This window comes from Chenopodium album, chromosome 8 (genome assembly GCF_948465745.1).
Source record: "Chenopodium album chromosome 8, dcCheAlbu1.1, whole genome shotgun sequence".
In the NCBI taxonomy this organism is placed as follows: Eukaryota; Viridiplantae; Streptophyta; class Magnoliopsida; order Caryophyllales; family Amaranthaceae; genus Chenopodium; species Chenopodium album.
This window is the reverse complement of record NC_137841.1, coordinates 2,492,632-2,511,355: the sequence shown is the minus strand read 5'-3', so window position 1 is coordinate 2,511,355 and position 18,724 is coordinate 2,492,632. Positions and strand designations below refer to the sequence as shown.

The following is an 18,724-nucleotide window of genomic DNA, read 5'->3' as shown; positions in this document are numbered from 1 at the left end:
CCATACATACCTTATTGTGCTTCTCTCATCGTATCATGTTGTGTTGTGCCGTGTCCTTTCGTGTTTTTTTTTCGTGTTAGGTTGTGTCATTCCTCGGATAAGTCCGACCTAGTGTCATCATTACGACCATGCAATTAAAAAAATACGAGGCCAATATATATGGAACTAGAAATTATATCTTGTATTTAGTAGCTAGAGTCAAAATAAAATCTGTAAGTATAAACCAGTTCTAGTAATTATAACCCATTAGGAATAATATCAATTTTTGTAGAGAATCTCAAAAAATTTAAATTCTAGTAATATTTTCAAATGCTTTGAGTGACGGTGTCTTTTAATTTTTACCTAAAATTTACCCCAAACTCAGTTTTGGAATCCACTTCTCCTCTTTAATTTTGTTCGTTAACTATTTTCCCATTCTCTTGATCTGCTCTTTTTATTTCCCACTAAATCTCAATTTTACAGGTTGTGATCCTATTAGATTCATCACAATTGCATTTTCGTAATACATTTAAAAAAAAATTGAACATTGAAAATTAAATAAAGATACTAACGATAATTGAAATGATATTACTACCTTTGTTTCTTTTTATTTGCAACAAATAAATTTTAAATTTCTCACATAAAATACCCCTTTATTGTAAATAAAAGAAAAACAGTAATATTATTATTATTTTTTAGCAACACTATTCAATCTTGGACTTCTTGGTATCAATTTCCAAATATAATAATGAATTATTTAGTTAAATTACACTTTATTTTATTAAAACAATTTAGAATATGTACAAAATCGTGAAATATAGATAAGATTATTTAATTTTAAGGGGCAAAAAGTGGGGAGCACTAAACTACACCTTTTCAACACAGCACACAGAATCTTCTTCGAAGCATTGAAAATTTTGTAAAATCTTTGAATCAGTACTACTTACCATCTTTTATTAGATTGACACGCACTTATAAACTATTGGACATTGCTAATGCTCTTTCAAATATTATTATTAGCTCACATAGCTTCCATAATCTAATAATTTCGCTCCTAATTAATCGTCATTATTTTAATTTTTAAGGTTTTATTATTGTACAATGCAAAACCCAAAAATTAACGTAAGAAAAGAATACATATAAGTTGCTCCCATGGACCTAATTAGAGTATTAATTAGACAAATGCTCTTGACTACCTCTTGTTGAAGTTTAGACAACTTTGCATATCGCCTCAAAAAAAATATATTAATAAGTTGTCTTGTGGGTATTAATTGAACGAGTTGGTCGCGAGCTGAATGTTTAATTTGTTTGACATTGAGTTTAATTTTTTTAAAAAAAATTTTGACAACCGAGTTTAACTTTCATTTGAAAGATAATATAGATATAATTTATTTTTTAACATTAATAAAAAGCAACTCTTTTAGAATAGCGCTCCTGTAAGTTTCCCTTCTTAGCTCTTAATAGTTAGGGCATGTTCTCTTCAGCTTGTTTTCAGTTCAGTTCCTAATTTCCTTCTCTCATAAAATATTAAGTTCAGTTCATTTCGATCAGCTCAGTTCAATAAATAAGAACATACCCTTAGCTTCCTGGACACGACTTAAAACATTTTTGTAGATATTGAAACAAATCGAGCAAAAGGGAAATTCCCTGTTTTTCATGGTGAGAAGCGAAATTTGTTTCTCATGGGGGCATTTTTGTGAATAAATCAACAACTTTAATTGAATGAAGTTATTGCTGGTTTATTTACGAAAATACTATATGAGAAACAAAATTTGTTTCTCATCATGAGAAAATGGGGCATCCTCCGAGCAAAATCTAACATGATTGTGATAATATGTGTTCAAAGTTTTAAAATACGGCTCACTAAACGCAATGGGGCAAACAAATAAATAGGGGACAGAGAAACTAATAATTACGTATTGCTAATAATCTTACATTATATGTAAATAATTTCTTTGTAGCTTGACTTAGCAGCAGTTAACACCTACCTGTCTGGGAGAAGTCAACTCAATCATTTACAATAGTTTATCAGAAAAACCTCCCCTTTTTTATTTTTTAAGTTAAGATGATCTGAGTTAGTTACTTATCTCACAAATTTAAAAAGAAAATAGCTGTATTATTTGAAAAAACCACTAGACATATAAATGAACAATGGGAGAAAGAAATATTGGGAAAAAAAAGGGAGAGAGAATTAGAAGTAGATAACAATAATATATAGAAAAAATTTTGGGAGTAAAAATGAACAATTTTTGGAAGAGTTCAGTATGTGCAGATAAACTAAGTGATGTTGCTCCAACTTCAATAGATGGAACAAGCCATTATTCGAATGGCATTCTTCCTTCTCTTGGTGCACGTAGCAATCGCGGTAATGCCCTTGGCCGCTTCATTGTTGCCCCTTTTGATCCCCGTTATAGGTACCTCTTCGTTGTTGTCGTCGTCGTTTTTGTGATTTGTAATTTTTACTTTGCACTTCAATTGAAATTGTTTGCATTTATGTGTATATGACATTTGACATGAAAAATGGTAATTGCATTGAGTTGATCAAGTATCGTCCGGCTTGTTTAGATTGGAACATTACGTGTATTTCAACACGTACAAAAGCTTGGGTGTTTTGGGTATTGGGTATGAATTTTATTTTGGATTAGAAGTCTAAATTCAGGTTTAATTGAGTTTGAGTATGAATTATTTGACCAACGTGAAAATTATTCCTAATTATAAGATTATCGGGATATCTCACCATCATAAAAACACCTTATACGTAAGATGGATCAAAGAGAGAGGGGAATTAAGATATGATCACATGCTTGCAGGGTTACAATGACTCACAAAAGTAGTCATTTAAAAAGTTATTTTTTTAAAATTACAAGACGCTATTATTACAAATATGATCCTCGTATAGAAATCATTAGGTAAATTTGTAACAATAGGTTTTGTATTATTCAAACTTAATCATCATTTATTATAGAAAGATAGATAATTGGTTTCTTATTAAGTTGACTTTTTCACCCTAAAAATAATACATGTATAGATGTATTTGCACGCACGTATTTGTATGACTTGAGGAGACTAACCAAGTAGCGATTTTGGGATGTGCAAAGTGATCGACGAAACAGACTTCGATATTAAATTTTAGAAGGCCCAATTTTAGGATATATCTATATTAGTTTCATAATTGTTACTCCGTATAAAAATATAAAGGCGGTGTAGTATTTTAGAGTGAGATCATGGGTTCAATACCTTGAACAAACAAAACATGTCTTACAAAGGATCTCATAAATATTACGTCATTCTAAAAAAACATCTTAGTATAAAAGGCTGTTATGCAATTTTGTTTGTGTCTAACGGTGATGTATTAGGACTTCCTACTCTACTAGCCATCTTGATTAAAATTCTTTCAAGTTCCAATGCCTACGAAATTTATGTACTTGTAAATGCCAATTTTTTTTGGGTTACGTTGCATGTATACATTTCTACTTTGACATGAATGCATCTAATTTCTAAGAAATTCAATTTTCCATTTTTTTAATTCATCAACCAATTACCAACACAAAATAAACAACTTCTTGTAGATTCAATTCACTATACTGTGTTGCAATAATACACATAATTAATGGGTCAAATAAAAAATCACATGATTAGGACTTGGAATTTTCTCGTATTTTAGATTTGTCAAATGAAATTGAAGATGAATAAAACATTCAATGTGCTTTTAAAAATTAAAAAAAAAATCTAATCTTTAACACACGCTTTATCCATTTTATTTTACTTACAACACAACCACATGACATACAATATATTGATTTATATGCAGAATACCTAGCTCGACATTAAAATTATTTTGATAATGTCGCTTGTTTACCTTCTCTAAATACATCCTAAAAATACACATCCTAAATTTTATTTCATAAGTAAAAGAAAATAAAAGAAGTAGAAAGTTTAGTACTCCGTACGTTACATTACTTTTTATAAAAGAGTTCGTTAACCTTAAACATGGCTTCACAATCAATGAACCCATTCAAGCACACACCCTTTACTAGATTAGATTTGGTTTCAATTCAATCTACCTTATCAAATAATAAATCCTTTCATGTTACTTTAATAGAAGTAGAGATTTAGTAACGGTGTCATTTAATATTACGAAAAATCAACCCAAAAGATAATAGTATTAATAGCTCATCACAAACTCCAAAATTTGGGATCTAGTTCAACTCATATATGCCAGTCCTTAATTGGCCTATGTCAATTACACTACATATTTTTCTAATAAGAGGAAAGACACTTCTCACCAAACATTAATTGTTTCAATAGTATTTCCACAATACTCCCAATCAATTACAAATACATTTTTTTATACTTGCTTAATGATAAATTAATAATAAGCATGCATTTTTATTTATTTTTCTTAACAAAATTATATTACTGAATACAATAATCACAATTTTTTCTCCGATTATCAATGAGTAGTTATATCAATAAGAACTACAAATTAACGTACGTAACAGTTACATTTCACACACATTGACAATAACTCAAATTAGATTCTTTATATCAGTACTTATTATAACGAAAAACACGTGATTTTAAATAAATTCTAGTAAATTACGATTTCGAGTTTTTTTTTTTTTGAAAGATTATGTTTTCGAGTTTAGAATCGAATCATTACCCAAATAAATTCGGCTTAATGGAAGCAACATGGAAGTCCATCGATGCCATTATTCTGAGTTTCCTCGTAATTTCATTTCAACTAAGATAGCCGCCCATTAGACCCCAAGTCAAAAAATTGATACCCATTTTTTAATTTTTTTATTATTATTATTATTTCTTAAAAAGGCAGCCTTTAATATACCCCATTTAAGGTTATTTTAAGAATAAAACAAAAAAAGTATTTTCAGATTTAAGACAAAAAATAATTCTCTACTTTTCCTACAAAAACAATGCCAGAAAAATGATACTCCGTACCACTGAACTCGGACAGTAGCAATATTGCAGAAAACAGGGTATTTTGAATTACCAAAAAAAAAAAAAACAGAAACAGAGGAGAGAGAAAAATTGCTAAATTGAGAGATGAAAACATGGTTTAATTCTCCAATTTGTGGTAAAAATATTATGGAAGTTGAAATTGACCCAACTTCAATTGATGGTTCAAGCCATTATAGTCTTTCTAATGGTGTTCTTCCTTCACTTGGAGCTCGTAGCAATCGGGGTGCTTTTCTCCATCGTTCTACTGTTTCACCCTTTAATCATCGTTATAGGTTTAATCTTTAATCTTAATCTTATTTTTTTTGTATAGTTTTGTTGATTTTAGTATGAAATTTCATCTGGGTTTTGAATCTTTTGAGCATTTGTATTGTTTTTTGCATGTAATATGTTAGAATTGATCTGGGGTTTTAGAGTAATTTTACTACATTAGTTCAGGTTGTTTGGAATTGAATTATTTTTGGTGGGTTTTAATTTTCTGTGTGATTTTTGGCTTTTAATTAAGGTTGATGTTATGAGTTATGAATTACTCCGTATGAATTATGCTTATAATTTGGGATTTTAACTAGCTAAATAAAGTTATGAACTCTGATTTGTGTAGGGGTAATCAAAAATTAGTATCAAGGTTTGAACCTCTAAAAATGGCTAAGCCTTTTTCAATTTCAGGTCCAAAACAGAAAATACTGGTCAACTAATAAGCTAGTAAATGAAGTAAAGTGGTCAATTGAACTGGGTTTTTTGAGTCAGTTAGTCTAGGTGATTTGGTCATACGCGGGTGCTAGAAATATCCGGGTTGGGTTTGGTAAGTTCTGGGTCAATATATTTTCAGTTTAGTGGTTGAAAGTTTGAAACTAGTATAAAATATAATCTTAATGTATGCTTTTTAATTTGTTGTTATAGATATTCAATGATAGTCATCAAAATTGTCAATTTAAGGCAGCACATCAAACTTTTGTTCGGGTTACAATCGTGTTTCCAATTTCAAATATGGTTTAGTTTTGGGTCGAGTGATCAGGGTTGGACTAGGTTTGGCAAGTCTACTAGAAACCATAATAAGACAGGAGCAGGACTTGTATTTTATTTAGTTGCTTAGACAATGTATTTTTTGTGGTTTTTGAGACCCTTCATGGGCCATCTAATTGCTTTGATGGATTTTAAAATATGAGAATTTGTTTTTTTTAAAGATAAATGGAATCAGCTTAAATTTTTTTTTTCTTTTTTTTTTTCGGAATATATAGTCTTCAAATCGTAGTTATGTTCTAGTTAGATTCTTCTGAATTTGTAGTTCCCAAATTCGTAGTGGACACCACAATTTCTACGAGCTCCAAGTGAAGGAAGAACACCATTAGAAAGACTATAATGGCTTGAACCATTATAAATTTTATAATTTTTTGTAATACGTTCTTAGAAATATTGCTATTATAACAATATTGCATTGAGAATTGTGAAAAAAGCTAACAAGACAAATAAAAGAAACGGAGGGATTATAAAGGAAGAAGTGTGCAATTTATGGGATAAATCAGAAGAGCATTAGAAAGTAAAACGAAGTTAATTTGAAAATGAGTAAGTTTGTTGCATCAATATTGTTACATTTCAATTTAAAATAACCAAAATAAAGTGAAAGAGTACATAGCAATAAGTGTAGGATAAATAAATTCTAAAAATCTCGACGAGCTCATTATGAACTAGACTTCGGCTGATAGAAATGGTTCTGGGACTGGTTTGTACAACTTTGACTAGGTATCCAGTCCCCTTCACCTCTGTTTTTAACAATATAATCTTTTGGATTTTACAATAACTTTATGTAGTTTAGAATAATTTAATGAGTCAATCCAACATTCCAACCCTTGATCTGCCTGAAGTTGATTTGGTTTAAGCTTGTTTCAAACTTGAGTTAAGCATAATTAACAAGTCCAGTTAAGTTGATCAAAAGGCTAGTTGAACTTGGCTTGTTGTGATCACCAGTATTTGTTGGATTTTGTGACTTCTCATGGAAACTTATCAATGTGTCAATTTAAAATACTTTTTGGAGTTATAAGAAGCAAGATGTGATATTGTAAAGCGAGGGAAAACAGGCAAGAAACAATCTTCTATAGGTTTTTATTTCATCTAGGGTACTATTGGACCACCACCCATGACACTGCCTATATGCACCATGAATTGATTTGCTTGCATCTGGAATCGATTTTCATTCTTTCACAAGGCGTGAAACAAAGATTTGTTCCAGTAATGTAGTATTTTATGAAGGTTATATTATTTTGCATACTTATATATATCCTGACAAGTTTTTTTGTGCAGAATATGGGAAATGTTTCTGGTAATTTTGGTCTTTTATACATCATGGGTGTCTCCATTCGAATTTGGATTCCTTGACAAACCAATCAAAAGCCTAGCTATTCTCGATAATATTGTTAATGGATTTTTTGCTATTGATATCATTTTGACCTTCTTCGTCGCATATCAAGATCCACAAACGTATCTCCTGGTTGATGACCGAAGGTTGATTGCTTGGAAGTACATAAGAACCTGGTTTTTGTTCGATTTCATATCAACCGTCCCTTCTGAACTTGTTGACAAAATCATCCCCGACAGCATTCATGCCTATGGCCTCTTCAATATGTTACGTCTTTGGCGTCTTCGTAGAGTCAGTAAGATGTTCTCCAGGTAAATTCTTGGCATTGTAACTTGGGAGTATGGAAACTACATTACCAAAATTTCTACACACTTATGTTAGCCACCTTCATATACAGATTAGAGAAAGATCGAAATATCAACTACTTTTGGATCCGATGCATTAAGCTAATTTGTGTAAGTATAATTTAGAAGTTCAAACTGAATTGGTGTTGATAGATTTCACTTTTATCCAGCTTAATATTTTATAAACTTGTTCTTTTGCAGGTGACTCTTTTTTCGGTTCACTGTGCTGCCTGCTTCTACTTTTTCCTTGCAGCCCATTATCCTGACCCGAAAAAGACTTGGATTGCTCTTTCATTTCCGAACTTTCAGACTGCAAATTTTTGGCTACTTTATGTGACATCAATTTATTGGTCAATAACCACTCTCACAACAGTGGGTTATGGTGATTTGCACCCTGTTAATATAAGGGAGATGGTCTTCGACATTTTCTTTATGCTCTTCAATCTTGGATTGACTGCATATTTGATAGGAAATATGACAAACTTGGTGGTTCATGGGACTAGCCGAACTAGAAATTTTGTAAGTGTGCACTTTGCTACTTTTGTTCTCTCACTGCTCTTGTAGTCTTGCTTGCTTTCTTGTGTGCTTTCTTTCAAGGTTGGTCTTAAGAAATTTATTTGAAGCAAATAGTAATCAAATACCTGATGATGTGTTTTCCTTATTCATTAACTCAATGGTTATAGCAATGCATTCAGATTTTTGAGTGTGCTGCTAATTTGTTATATATTTTTGGTTTTGTGTACTCATAGAGGGACAAAATACAAGCTGCTTCAAATTTTGCTCAAAGGAATAGGCTTCCTGTTCGCCTCCAAGATCAAATGATCTCTCACTTGTGTTTGAAATACAGAGCTGATTCAGAAGGGTTGCAACAGCAAGAGGTTCTCGAATCCCTTCCTAAGGCAATTAAATCAAGTGTGTCACATTATCTCTTCTATTCTCTGCTTGATAAGGTGTACTTATTTCGCGGAGTATCAAACGACCTGCTTTTCCAGCTGGTATGTTTAAAATCCCTTCTTGTTGCTAGCCTGAATTTCCACTATACGTAGTATCATACGACAGGATTTTTGTCCTATATACTAGAGATGTCCTTTTCTGACATTAATTCTAATCTCATACTTTGTTTATTTTAAAATACTTGTATGCTTGAGGATTTTTATTTTTTTATTTTTTTATTTTTGCTAATTTTCATTCTTGTCTCTTAATTTTGCTGCTAACTGTGTATTTTCTTTCCTATCTAATTAAGGTTTCAGAGATGAAAGCTGAGTACTTCCCTCCCAAAGAAGATGTGATTTTACAAAATGAAGCCCCTACAGATCTCTATGTGCTGGTCCATGGCACAATGGTGAGAATGAACTCTCATTTATAATGCATGTTACTGGTAACACTAAGCAAGCCTGCATATACAACTAGATTAGCTGGTAAAGTGGAAGGCATTTTCTCAAAAACAGGTTCAGAGGTTCTAAACCCATCTATCTGGAACAGTAGTTCTTTATTCCTCTAGACCCATAATAAAATAAAAAAAAAGTTCCATGCAGTCCATTTTGCACAAGTGATGTTTTATCAGGATTTTGAGCACGAGAAAGGGATTTGGATTTCTGTAGCTCTTTTAATATTAGAACACAATATAGATCCCAAAAAAGTTGCTGTAAATAGTTACTGTCTTGTAAACTCGTTTTCTTTCTGAAGTAAATAATGTAGACTTTCTGGCATTTGACTGAGGCTTTTCTTGCAGGAGTTTATTGTGCAGAAACTTGGAGTTGAACAGGCAAGCTTTTGATATTTAATATTGCAAATTATCTTTACGTGATGCTGGTAGACTCTGTGTAATGCCTACTGTTTTTAATTGAAGACTTCTATTTACAGGTTGTTAAGGAGGTTAAAGCTGGAGATGTATGTGGGGAGATAGGTGTTCTTTGCTACAGACCGCAGCTCTTTACTGTTCGCACCAAGAGATTGTGTCAGCTACTGCGTCTAAATCGAACTGCCCTTTTGAATCTTGTCCAAGCTAATGTTGGAGATGGAGCTATTATCATGAATAACCTCCTCGAGGTTTGTGTTTTTGAGTTGTTTTTCACTATTAATATATTTATCAGCACAAGAATTTTATCTCAAAAAGCATTAAATTATGAAGAGTAGGGTCTCGGCAGTAGGAGCTTAGGAAGTTGGGTTAGATATATAATACAAGTGGCTCAGTATGATGGTTACAATATTACATTGCAGATTTTCTAGAGGTTTTTGTGCTTATGAATTTATGATTTATTATATAAACAGGTTTACACTTTGATAAACTGGGAGGTTGTTTTTAATTGACATGTCATCTAATATGCGATAGTTTTTTTATTGACATGTAATCTAATGTGCAACAATTAGTTGATAATTCACAATAATCACAGTAAATAGGAATTTATGACAGTTTAACAACCCTATTTTGATTTTGTTCATGATATTCCGAATGTTAGAAAAAGTAGTGAAGTTTTCACTACATTAGAAAGTCAATTTTATTAACATTAGTTTTATGTTTGCTTGTTAATGCAGCATTTAAAAACTCAGGAGGATCCAATTATGCAAGCTGTTCTGGTAGATGTTGAGAAAATGCTTGCTCAAGGTCAAATGGATTTGCCTCTTAGTTTATGTTTTGCGGCTGCAAGAGATGATGAGCCATTGTTGCAACACTTGCTGAAACGAGGCTGTCATCCTGATGAGAGAGACATGAATGGCCGCACTGCCCTGGTATGCAGTGCACTTAACTCATGACATTGCACACACTATCAATACTAAGTTTGTGTGGTTGATCTACGACTTTCTCTTTTTACCCTTTTTATATCACTCAGACACTCACTATCCTTTTCTGCTAATGTATACACCAGCACATCGCTGCTGCCAACGGAAACGAAAGTATTGCAAATATCCTATTTGCACATGGAGCAGAACCAAATATCAAAGGTATATGTGAAACAACACTTGGCAATCTTCATTTCAAGCTTGTTCTGTGTTCTTTGATTTTCTGTTGTACTTTGGAACAGTGGCCTCTGGCCCATTGGACTAAATGTTGGCCGATTCTGTAAAACTTGACTTAGAATAGTTGGTGGTGTTGGTCTTTCCATTTGTATACTTCTTTTCTTAATAGATGCGTTGAGGATGTTCTTATTAACTGTAGAGATTTGCAAGGATAGCTGTCCATTAAGAAACACTAGACCAGAAATTGGAGGATTGGGCGGTTATATTATTTTCACAATTTTTTCTCCTGTCATTTTAAGGTTTCTTATAGAATTCAAACTATATATTGTGATTGTAACTAAAAAAAAATACAAAGAAAGAAATGAATGAGTATATAAAGTGCAAATTTAAATATTTTTAAACGAGGAAATACAAGACATTTGGTCTGGCCCAACATGAGCCTTTTGTTCCTCTTCATTTTCTGTTGTGGACCAGAATATGCACACCTAATGCTCAATTGAGATTCATACTTTTTATTAGTCTAATTTTATTGTTATAAATCAATCTTCTGATGAGCCACTATATGCGATTTTTATTTTAAAACAGACTCTGAAGGGAGCATTCCCCTTTGGGATGCACTAGTAGCCAAGAATGACTCCATGATCAAGCTACTCAAAGACCGTGGTTCCAATATAGCTTTGGGTGATGTATATCGATATGCTTGCTATGCATTAGAGCAGGGTGACCTGGATTTGCTAAAGGTTATTGTTCGTCATGGTGGAGATCTGACATTGCCTGGGAGTGACGGATCTACACCACTTCATGCTGCAGTTTCTAATGGAGATATTAAAGCTGTCAATTTCCTTTTAGAGCTAGGGGCAGATATTGACAAGTATGATGAGGATGGATGGACAGCAAGAAGTTTGGCAGATTTTCAAGGGAAAGAAGATATAAAGGCATTATTTGAATCTAAGAAAAAGGCAGCTAGCCTAGAATCAACTGTAAGATTTCCTGATAAGGGAGCTGGTCCTGCTCGGATCATGAAGTATCCGAGTACTGGTACAATAGATGTTCCTCCAAACACAATTCAAATGACGCAGGTTGATAATCACCCTAGGCGTCAGGTTGACACATTTCAAAACTCACTATTTGGTTTTGTCTCAGCTGCCACTAGAGGTGAGCATTGGTTGAATCAAACTTCTGTATTTATTTATAGTTTTTGGTATCCAGCTTTGAATTTTTACAGTTTATTTTATATAGGCTAATAATACATGAGTTTATCTTAGGCTCTTTTAAACACACACAAAAAGAAAAGGAAAAAAAAAAAAAAAAAATTAGTATGCAGCAATCAGAACTAGATTTTGCTTAATAAAACTGATAATTAATGAGTAAATGATTTAAACTGGAGCTTATTATTAATAAGTTGAAGTGAATTGGGCCTCAATACTGTCAACTTAGTGCATCAACTGGCCATTTGTTTAATCACCTTATACCAAATTAGCCATGAACTAATAATCATAAGAATGAAAAATGCTGCATTTTATGGATTTCTTTATAAAAATACGAGTTACAGAGTTCTTGTCTTTATGTCAACTGCTTATAAAAGAGGACTTTTGTTAATTGATATGATCAGAGATTCAGAATGTACACATTGAGCTCATTTGATTGTTTGCCCACTGTCTGTGTTACTAATCACAAACTTCTAAAAACTTGCAGGTGAATCTACTGATCTCAATGGTTTCTCGAGTATGTTGGGGAACCAAGTTGCTAGAGTAATTCTTAGATGCCCAGAGAAAAGTGAGACTACAAAACTTGTAATGTTGCCAAAGACTCTGCAAGAACTGCTTGAAACCGGAAGCAAAAAATTTAATTGTCATTGTACGAAAGTAGTCACTCTAGAAGGTGCTGAAATTGATGAAATCGATCTTATAAGAGATGGTGATCAACTCTCACTCATCTGTTCGTAAAAACAAATTCCTTGAAAGCTCATTCTCGGTAAGCTTTCCATTAACATCTATCTTCTCTAGAAACCATGACTGTCACAGTATTCATAATCCTGGCCAATAATTGATCGGAAGATTACCCTGGCAAAGCCAATGGAAATCAAAAGGCGTTATAAAATGACCTATTCAGGAATGGTACTATACTGATTACTAAATACCGAGATTAAATTGGTGTCCCCGATCATTACCAGGGATGGCTTTGTGGATTTGGAGCGCCGTATATTCTTAGAAACAGGAAATACCTATAGAATAGATTTGTTCTGCTTACATGTTTTTGTAATTTTTTCCATTTTTTATTTGTTATTTTCCAAGTACAAATTCCAGTTTCTAGCTCACAAAATTATACTCCATACTTGAAGGGTAGATACACCCTCTTTGGTGTAGTTTTACGTAGATTGGGATATGTGTAAGGGCATTCTCGGAACGGCTCAACTGAATAAGGCAAAGGAAAAGTTATCCTTTCTATACTTCAGTTCTTGTATCATGTATAGTATGATGATTTTGGAAATGTAATCTACTAGTTCAAATGTCAAAAGAATTTTGCTTCTTTGCTTGTGGTCTCAATTCATTTGTTATTGCTCTATTTTGATTCCACTTTGACAGAATTAACACCACAAGTTTGAAACTGAGAATTCATAACCATATTTGGAACTGGTTGTCCTAAGCTCTTGTTATTAAGGACCTGATATGATTTAACTGATACCATTTACAATAGTTACGTTTCTATTTCCTGTCGCGATGTTAGTAGGGGCATATCAAGAAGTTAGATCACGAATCATTAATGTTTAGAACTTTAGAATTAGTATCTACTTCTGAACATCTCTAGAATTAGTAACTACTTCTGAACATCTCAGATTCTCAGTATTACACAGCTCTGTACATGAGTAACTATTCATATCTAGTAAAAGAGTTTCCTCGGAACCTACGAGAACTCATACTTCTATGCTTCAGTTCGCCTCTTCGAGTTGTCATGGCATCAAATACTTCCCCGTCATACAGAGTCCTATCACCATCATCGATTACATCAATTGGTTCTGGTTCCTGTTTTTACACAAAGTCATGCACCGTGTCATTAATGAATGCTACACACAAAATATGAATGTAATCATGAAAAAAATTGCTTATTAAGAAATGTCTCGATTTACGTGTTCACATTTTAACACACAAAACGAGGCATTTACGTTATTTTTTTGCCAAATCTGAGCTCAATTTAGTCCCCAAAGAACCAAAATAGCCCCCGAAACCTTTGACGGAATATTTTTTAACGCGCAAATCGATAAAAAATATTAATAATGGAGAGTGAGCCCCACTAACAGAATTTTTTAACGGCAGGATAGCGGCAAGGTTACCGTATGGAAACAAAAAACATATTGGGGTTACAGTGTAGAAAGTGATATATGTTAGGGCACAACGTAGAAAAGTAAAAAAAAATAGGGTTACTATATAGAAAAACCCAAATATGAATGTAATCATGAAAAAAATTGGTGAGACTAATTTAATATAGATCTAAGAGGGTGTATCCTGTTGTATTGTTTTGCTGTTTCTGAGCAATTAAGCCTTCAGGCTACAGAAAGCATATTGTTAATCAAGTCGAGCTCATTAGAAAACACTTCATGATGCAGAAAGTATTATACTCGGCTGAACAAAAGAGGGCTAATTTAGTCAGAATTAGTTCAGTAAGGATGATCATGTATCACTTAAGAGAGCATGAGCATAGCAGCAAACATACCGTTGCTGGAATGCTAGGCATTGGAGAGAACCATTTCCTGGTATTCAGCTAAACAATCCTGCAAAAAAAAAGGATGGGAAATCCGAAATTATTAGCTCTGATTGAGCAGGAAAGATGTGTAAGATGACATTGTAAGAAAACATCAGATGAAAGGACTTACATTTATAGATATAGATCGTTTATCTCTGGCGTTCATTGACATGTGAGGTACAGCGATGACTTCTTCGTACTCAGCAGCATCCAGTTCTTGCAGATACTCAGATGGAAACAGCTTAGGAAGCAAGTATTCTCTGATAGGTATTAGAAAGATGAATGGCAATGGGAACAAAATTCCGACTATAGGTATCCATGTTACTCCGAAGCAGAATAGGAAGTATACTAATTGGAACACTGTAAATGTCATGATATACTTGAATGGCACTGACTCTACAAATGAAGCATGGTTTCCTTCAAAAACTCTGTCAAACATCGTTCCAAAAATAAGCACAAGAAAAAAAAAATTGTTGACCAAACAAACTGAATTCGGAATTCCCATGTTTACCTGTATTATAAATTTAAACACAAAGGAGACTTACTTGTATCGACGACTTGGGGTGACAAGTAGCAGTGGCAATCTTTCCCAAAACTGATTTCCAGGAAGGCTATCAAGCGACATGAATGCAAAGTATCCCCATAGAACTGATGTAGGTATCTTTTTTATGATGGGAATTGCTCCAACAGCGAGGCCAACAAGTAAGGATTGCAACAGGTTGCTCCATCTCTGTTCAGATACCCTGATGGGTAAGTGAATGTCAATCTGCTTAGCCGGATCAATTTTCTTCACATACCCATTGTGACTCATTATAGCCTCTTTTAACCCTCTTAGTTCTCTTGAGACAGCAGCCTCCTGCGAGAAGAGAAATGACATTACTTGTCAATAAAAAGTTGTACGATATCAGCCTCCTCCGTGTCATACCGAGATTTTTCTAAATTTACTTTGTAAAACATACTTATACATGAGACCAAACACCTACATTAGGAACAGGTTCTGTCTCTAAAAAGGCATCTTTCAAGTTCTGATACAGTTCTGTGTTGCTAGCATCCTGCTGTATGCATTCTTTAGCTTTGGCTATCATCTTCTTTCGGATCAACTGTGGTCCATTAACAGTGTATAAGAACTGAACTCAAATCATATGAGAAGCTGATTATTTTTACCTTTCTTATTCCTCTCAAGATGCTCACTAACCTGCCTCCTCAGAACAGCAAGGCTCTTTGTGTGCATAGGAGCTTGCGGTAAGACTCCATTACACGGAGGGAGTCCTAGTAACCCACAGATCAAAGTCTGTAAAGACAATAGTAACAGAGATTATTCAGCCAAGGTGCTTTTTTTTTTCGAAACAGTGAGCACTGAAAATGCTTACAAATAATCTTACTGTAAATCCAAGTAAAAAAAGATCATAGTGGAAAGCAGAAGGTTTCTTAAGGTTAAACTCCTGCTGCTGAGCCATCTGAGACGCGACACTGTGATCAAAGAAATAAAGTCCTGCAATCATCACTGCAGGTATAGAAGCAGCAAGGATGTAGACAATGGGGACCTTTGGCATATCCTGCATTCCAAAAAAATCTATTTTGTGAAGTATTTACACGTAAATTAATCAAATCTGCAGCATGTATCCAGTTATCAACAAAAATTGCTGCAGATAGTTCTCAGTCACTTAGGCTAATGGCATTTTCTCTGTAAGAACACTGACCTTAAAAACTGTCCAATGGGATTGCGAGGCAGAGTCCCAAGGGGATGGAATATCAAGCCGCCTGGGTATATCAGAAGACAGTCTGCTAGGGATAGCATATGACAATGCTGTCCATACAACGATCATGAAGGGAACCCCATAATCTGCTATAAAGCTCCGAAACCATCCTGTTATTCACAAGACAAAATACCAACTGTTACTGTGAAAAATCAAGGGAGGTTTTGCAGCAAAAGGAGAAATTGAGGTGGCTAAAGACAAATTTAAGCTTTCACAATAAACTAGACAAACCCCTTGGGAAATTCAGAATACCTGTGCCATATTTCCATGATCGTGCTTTTATGCTTTTCAAAGAAGTAAAGAGTACCCCAACGGAGAAGACTAGAGCAAGCAAGCCATTCACGTAAATCATCAGGAAATCATCACCCCTTTCCTTATGCTCTCTCCCATGAGGTGCGCGGAATTCATCAAGCAAACCCTGCCATTGGCCAAATAAACAAGCCAATTCAATCAAATGATCAATTCAAACTAATATACTTACGCATGCATATTCCTCTTGTTTACATCCATGCATACCTCAACCGCCTGTTGCATAAAAAGAACAGAAATCAACATGCCAAAGAGCTCCCCAGCTAGCCTCGTAAATCTACTAATGAGATTGCAAGCATTAAAAATTGCAAGAAGGAACAGGAAGAGGGATGTCCAAATGCATACCCTATAACAAACAGAAGAAATATATCAGTAATATATTTAGTCAAGCATGATACTGAAGCCTAACCATTTCAACTGTCAGAAGTTTCTAGCTCACCATGCTGCCCAAGCTAAGAAAAGCTCCTTCCCCACTTTATCATTCTTTTTCGATATATTGTACAGGTAAGTGTACATGATTATTGTAGGTTCAGCCACACCTAAAATCAGCAGCGGCTGCCCTCCAAATATAGAGAAAATGATTCCACAAATAGACGTTGAAATAAGTGTTTCCACTGTGCTTAAACTTCCATCTAACAACAAAGGAATATTACCAATTCAGCAACATGAAATGCAGAAGATCGAGTTTTTTTTTTCAAATGACTATAGTTCACTAGGCAACATACCTGTATCCCTACTTAATTGCTCTCCAAATGCAATTACAGGAAGAGCAGACGCAAAAAATATACAAGTTGTTGGAGCCAATATCCTGCATATGTTGAGCCAGGGGATATAAATCATCTTATAGCCTCTTTTCGAGGAAAAAGGGGTGAGAATCCTTTCCAATTACTAGACCATTTCTTTACTAGAATGAGATTGAAACAGCAGAAAACTTCATTTAAATAACTGAAGAGGATCTTGTTCTGAGGTATTAAGAGTAAAAAAAACTTACTTTATACTAGTTTCTCCAAGCCAATCATGTCTATAGAAAGGTAATCGTCCCTTAAAATCTCTAGCTATACCTTCAAACGGGATGGTTGGTGTGTCCATTGCAATTCATAAAGAACGCAAACTGCATACAACAAATTGATTTCATTAGTAAGAACCTAAGGACCGGGGGGAGTAAAAGCAAATGAGATCGTATGAGTACACAGGGGGCTTCAAGAGTCAAGACAATGCGAACAACTAAAAATTACAAACATATCAGCTTTGAAAGATCTGAATTTCCCTCGTAATGTAGAACAAACATCATGCACAAGTAATCCTCCTACTCGAGGCTGGTTCGAGGCCATACCTAAAATGTGGTTATTCTAGCAAATGAAAGCTATATTTTAAAAACGTTGTCTTAACCAAACTCCTAGAACTTTAGAAGAATAAAAATCAAAAACATGTGATCATGAAGATCAATAAATACAAAATCTAACAATATTCCTGCAACATAAGATGACATAATGCAATGTCTCCATACAATTAACATACCTTTAACGATGAACCTAAAAATATTAAATCTGCATAATTAATCTGTATGAAGATGATATACATTACTTGTTTTTTGAAAGAATGATACAGTTACTTTTAATGTAAATAAAATGCATGTAATAACCTTAAAATCAATATTAAAAAATGTAAAATAAAAATCTTACAAATTTGTTTTAATTTTTCAGGAAAATTATCAAATACAGCCCTCTATAATTTGCACTCGAAATATTGATCTAAGATTGGGATCATTTTTTTTCCCCTGTTTCTTGAAGTTTTTTTGAGAAAGCTTGTGGGCTTCTGACACGTGTAATACTGCTACCCATCAGAGATTTTTGACTCCTTTATATGGTGGTTGAATCTTCCATCATCCTGCCAATGATTTTTAACTGTCATTCCATTTCATCGATCCTTGATTTTGTAATTTTATTATAATTTTTTTTAAATATGTGCACCTTTTAAAAAAAAATTACTAAAAGACACTAATAAACTAGGACCTCTCACAAGTAAAGCTAGCTTAGCTACACGGGTCAACGCTTAAGAAAAAGGGAGGTCAGAGATTGCCCTAATCATAGACAATTATAGTTGGTAAGACTTGAAGTTTTTTAATTTTTTTGAAGGTCACTAAAGGTGTCTTCCACCAACTCCACCAAACATGCTTGATTTACATACGCTTTTAGTTAAATTAAACTCCTTAATCTCAAAATGAAAAATATTATCAAATTACTAAATTATTCAACTAAAAAACGTCAACAAAAGTATTTCATGAAATAGTCCCTCCATTTTTAAAT

The 18,724-nt window shown here is 33.6% G+C and overlaps 1 protein-coding gene and 1 pseudogene across 2 annotated transcripts; one reads left to right on the top strand and one right to left on the bottom strand.

The window, feature by feature from the left end:
• The first annotated feature begins 2,108 nt into the window (after positions 1–2,108).
• Positions 2,109–13,146, top strand: LOC145555626 (potassium channel AKT1-like). 2 transcript variants are annotated; one of them, XM_081617370.1, is made up of 12 exons: positions 2,109–2,393; positions 7,255–7,620; positions 7,707–7,764; positions 7,855–8,172; positions 8,403–8,648; positions 8,897–8,995; positions 9,386–9,418; positions 9,517–9,702; positions 10,189–10,383; positions 10,521–10,596; positions 11,197–11,766; positions 12,307–13,146. In XM_081617370.1, exons 1-12 carry the CDS (start codon positions 2,218–2,220, stop codon positions 12,555–12,557), a joined length of 2,574 nt encoding a protein of 857 aa, XP_081473496.1. In that variant the 5' UTR covers positions 2,109–2,217; the 3' UTR covers positions 12,558–13,146. The 2 variants fall into 2 exon arrangements, with proteins under 2 accessions (XP_081473496.1, XP_081473495.1); XM_081617369.1 differs by lacking the exon at positions 2,109–2,393 and adding an exon at positions 4,775–5,231.
• Positions 13,147–13,481: 335 nt separating this feature from the next.
• Positions 13,482–17,507, bottom strand: LOC145642576 (putative boron transporter 6; annotated as a pseudogene).
• Positions 17,508–18,724: the final 1,217 nt, after the last annotated feature.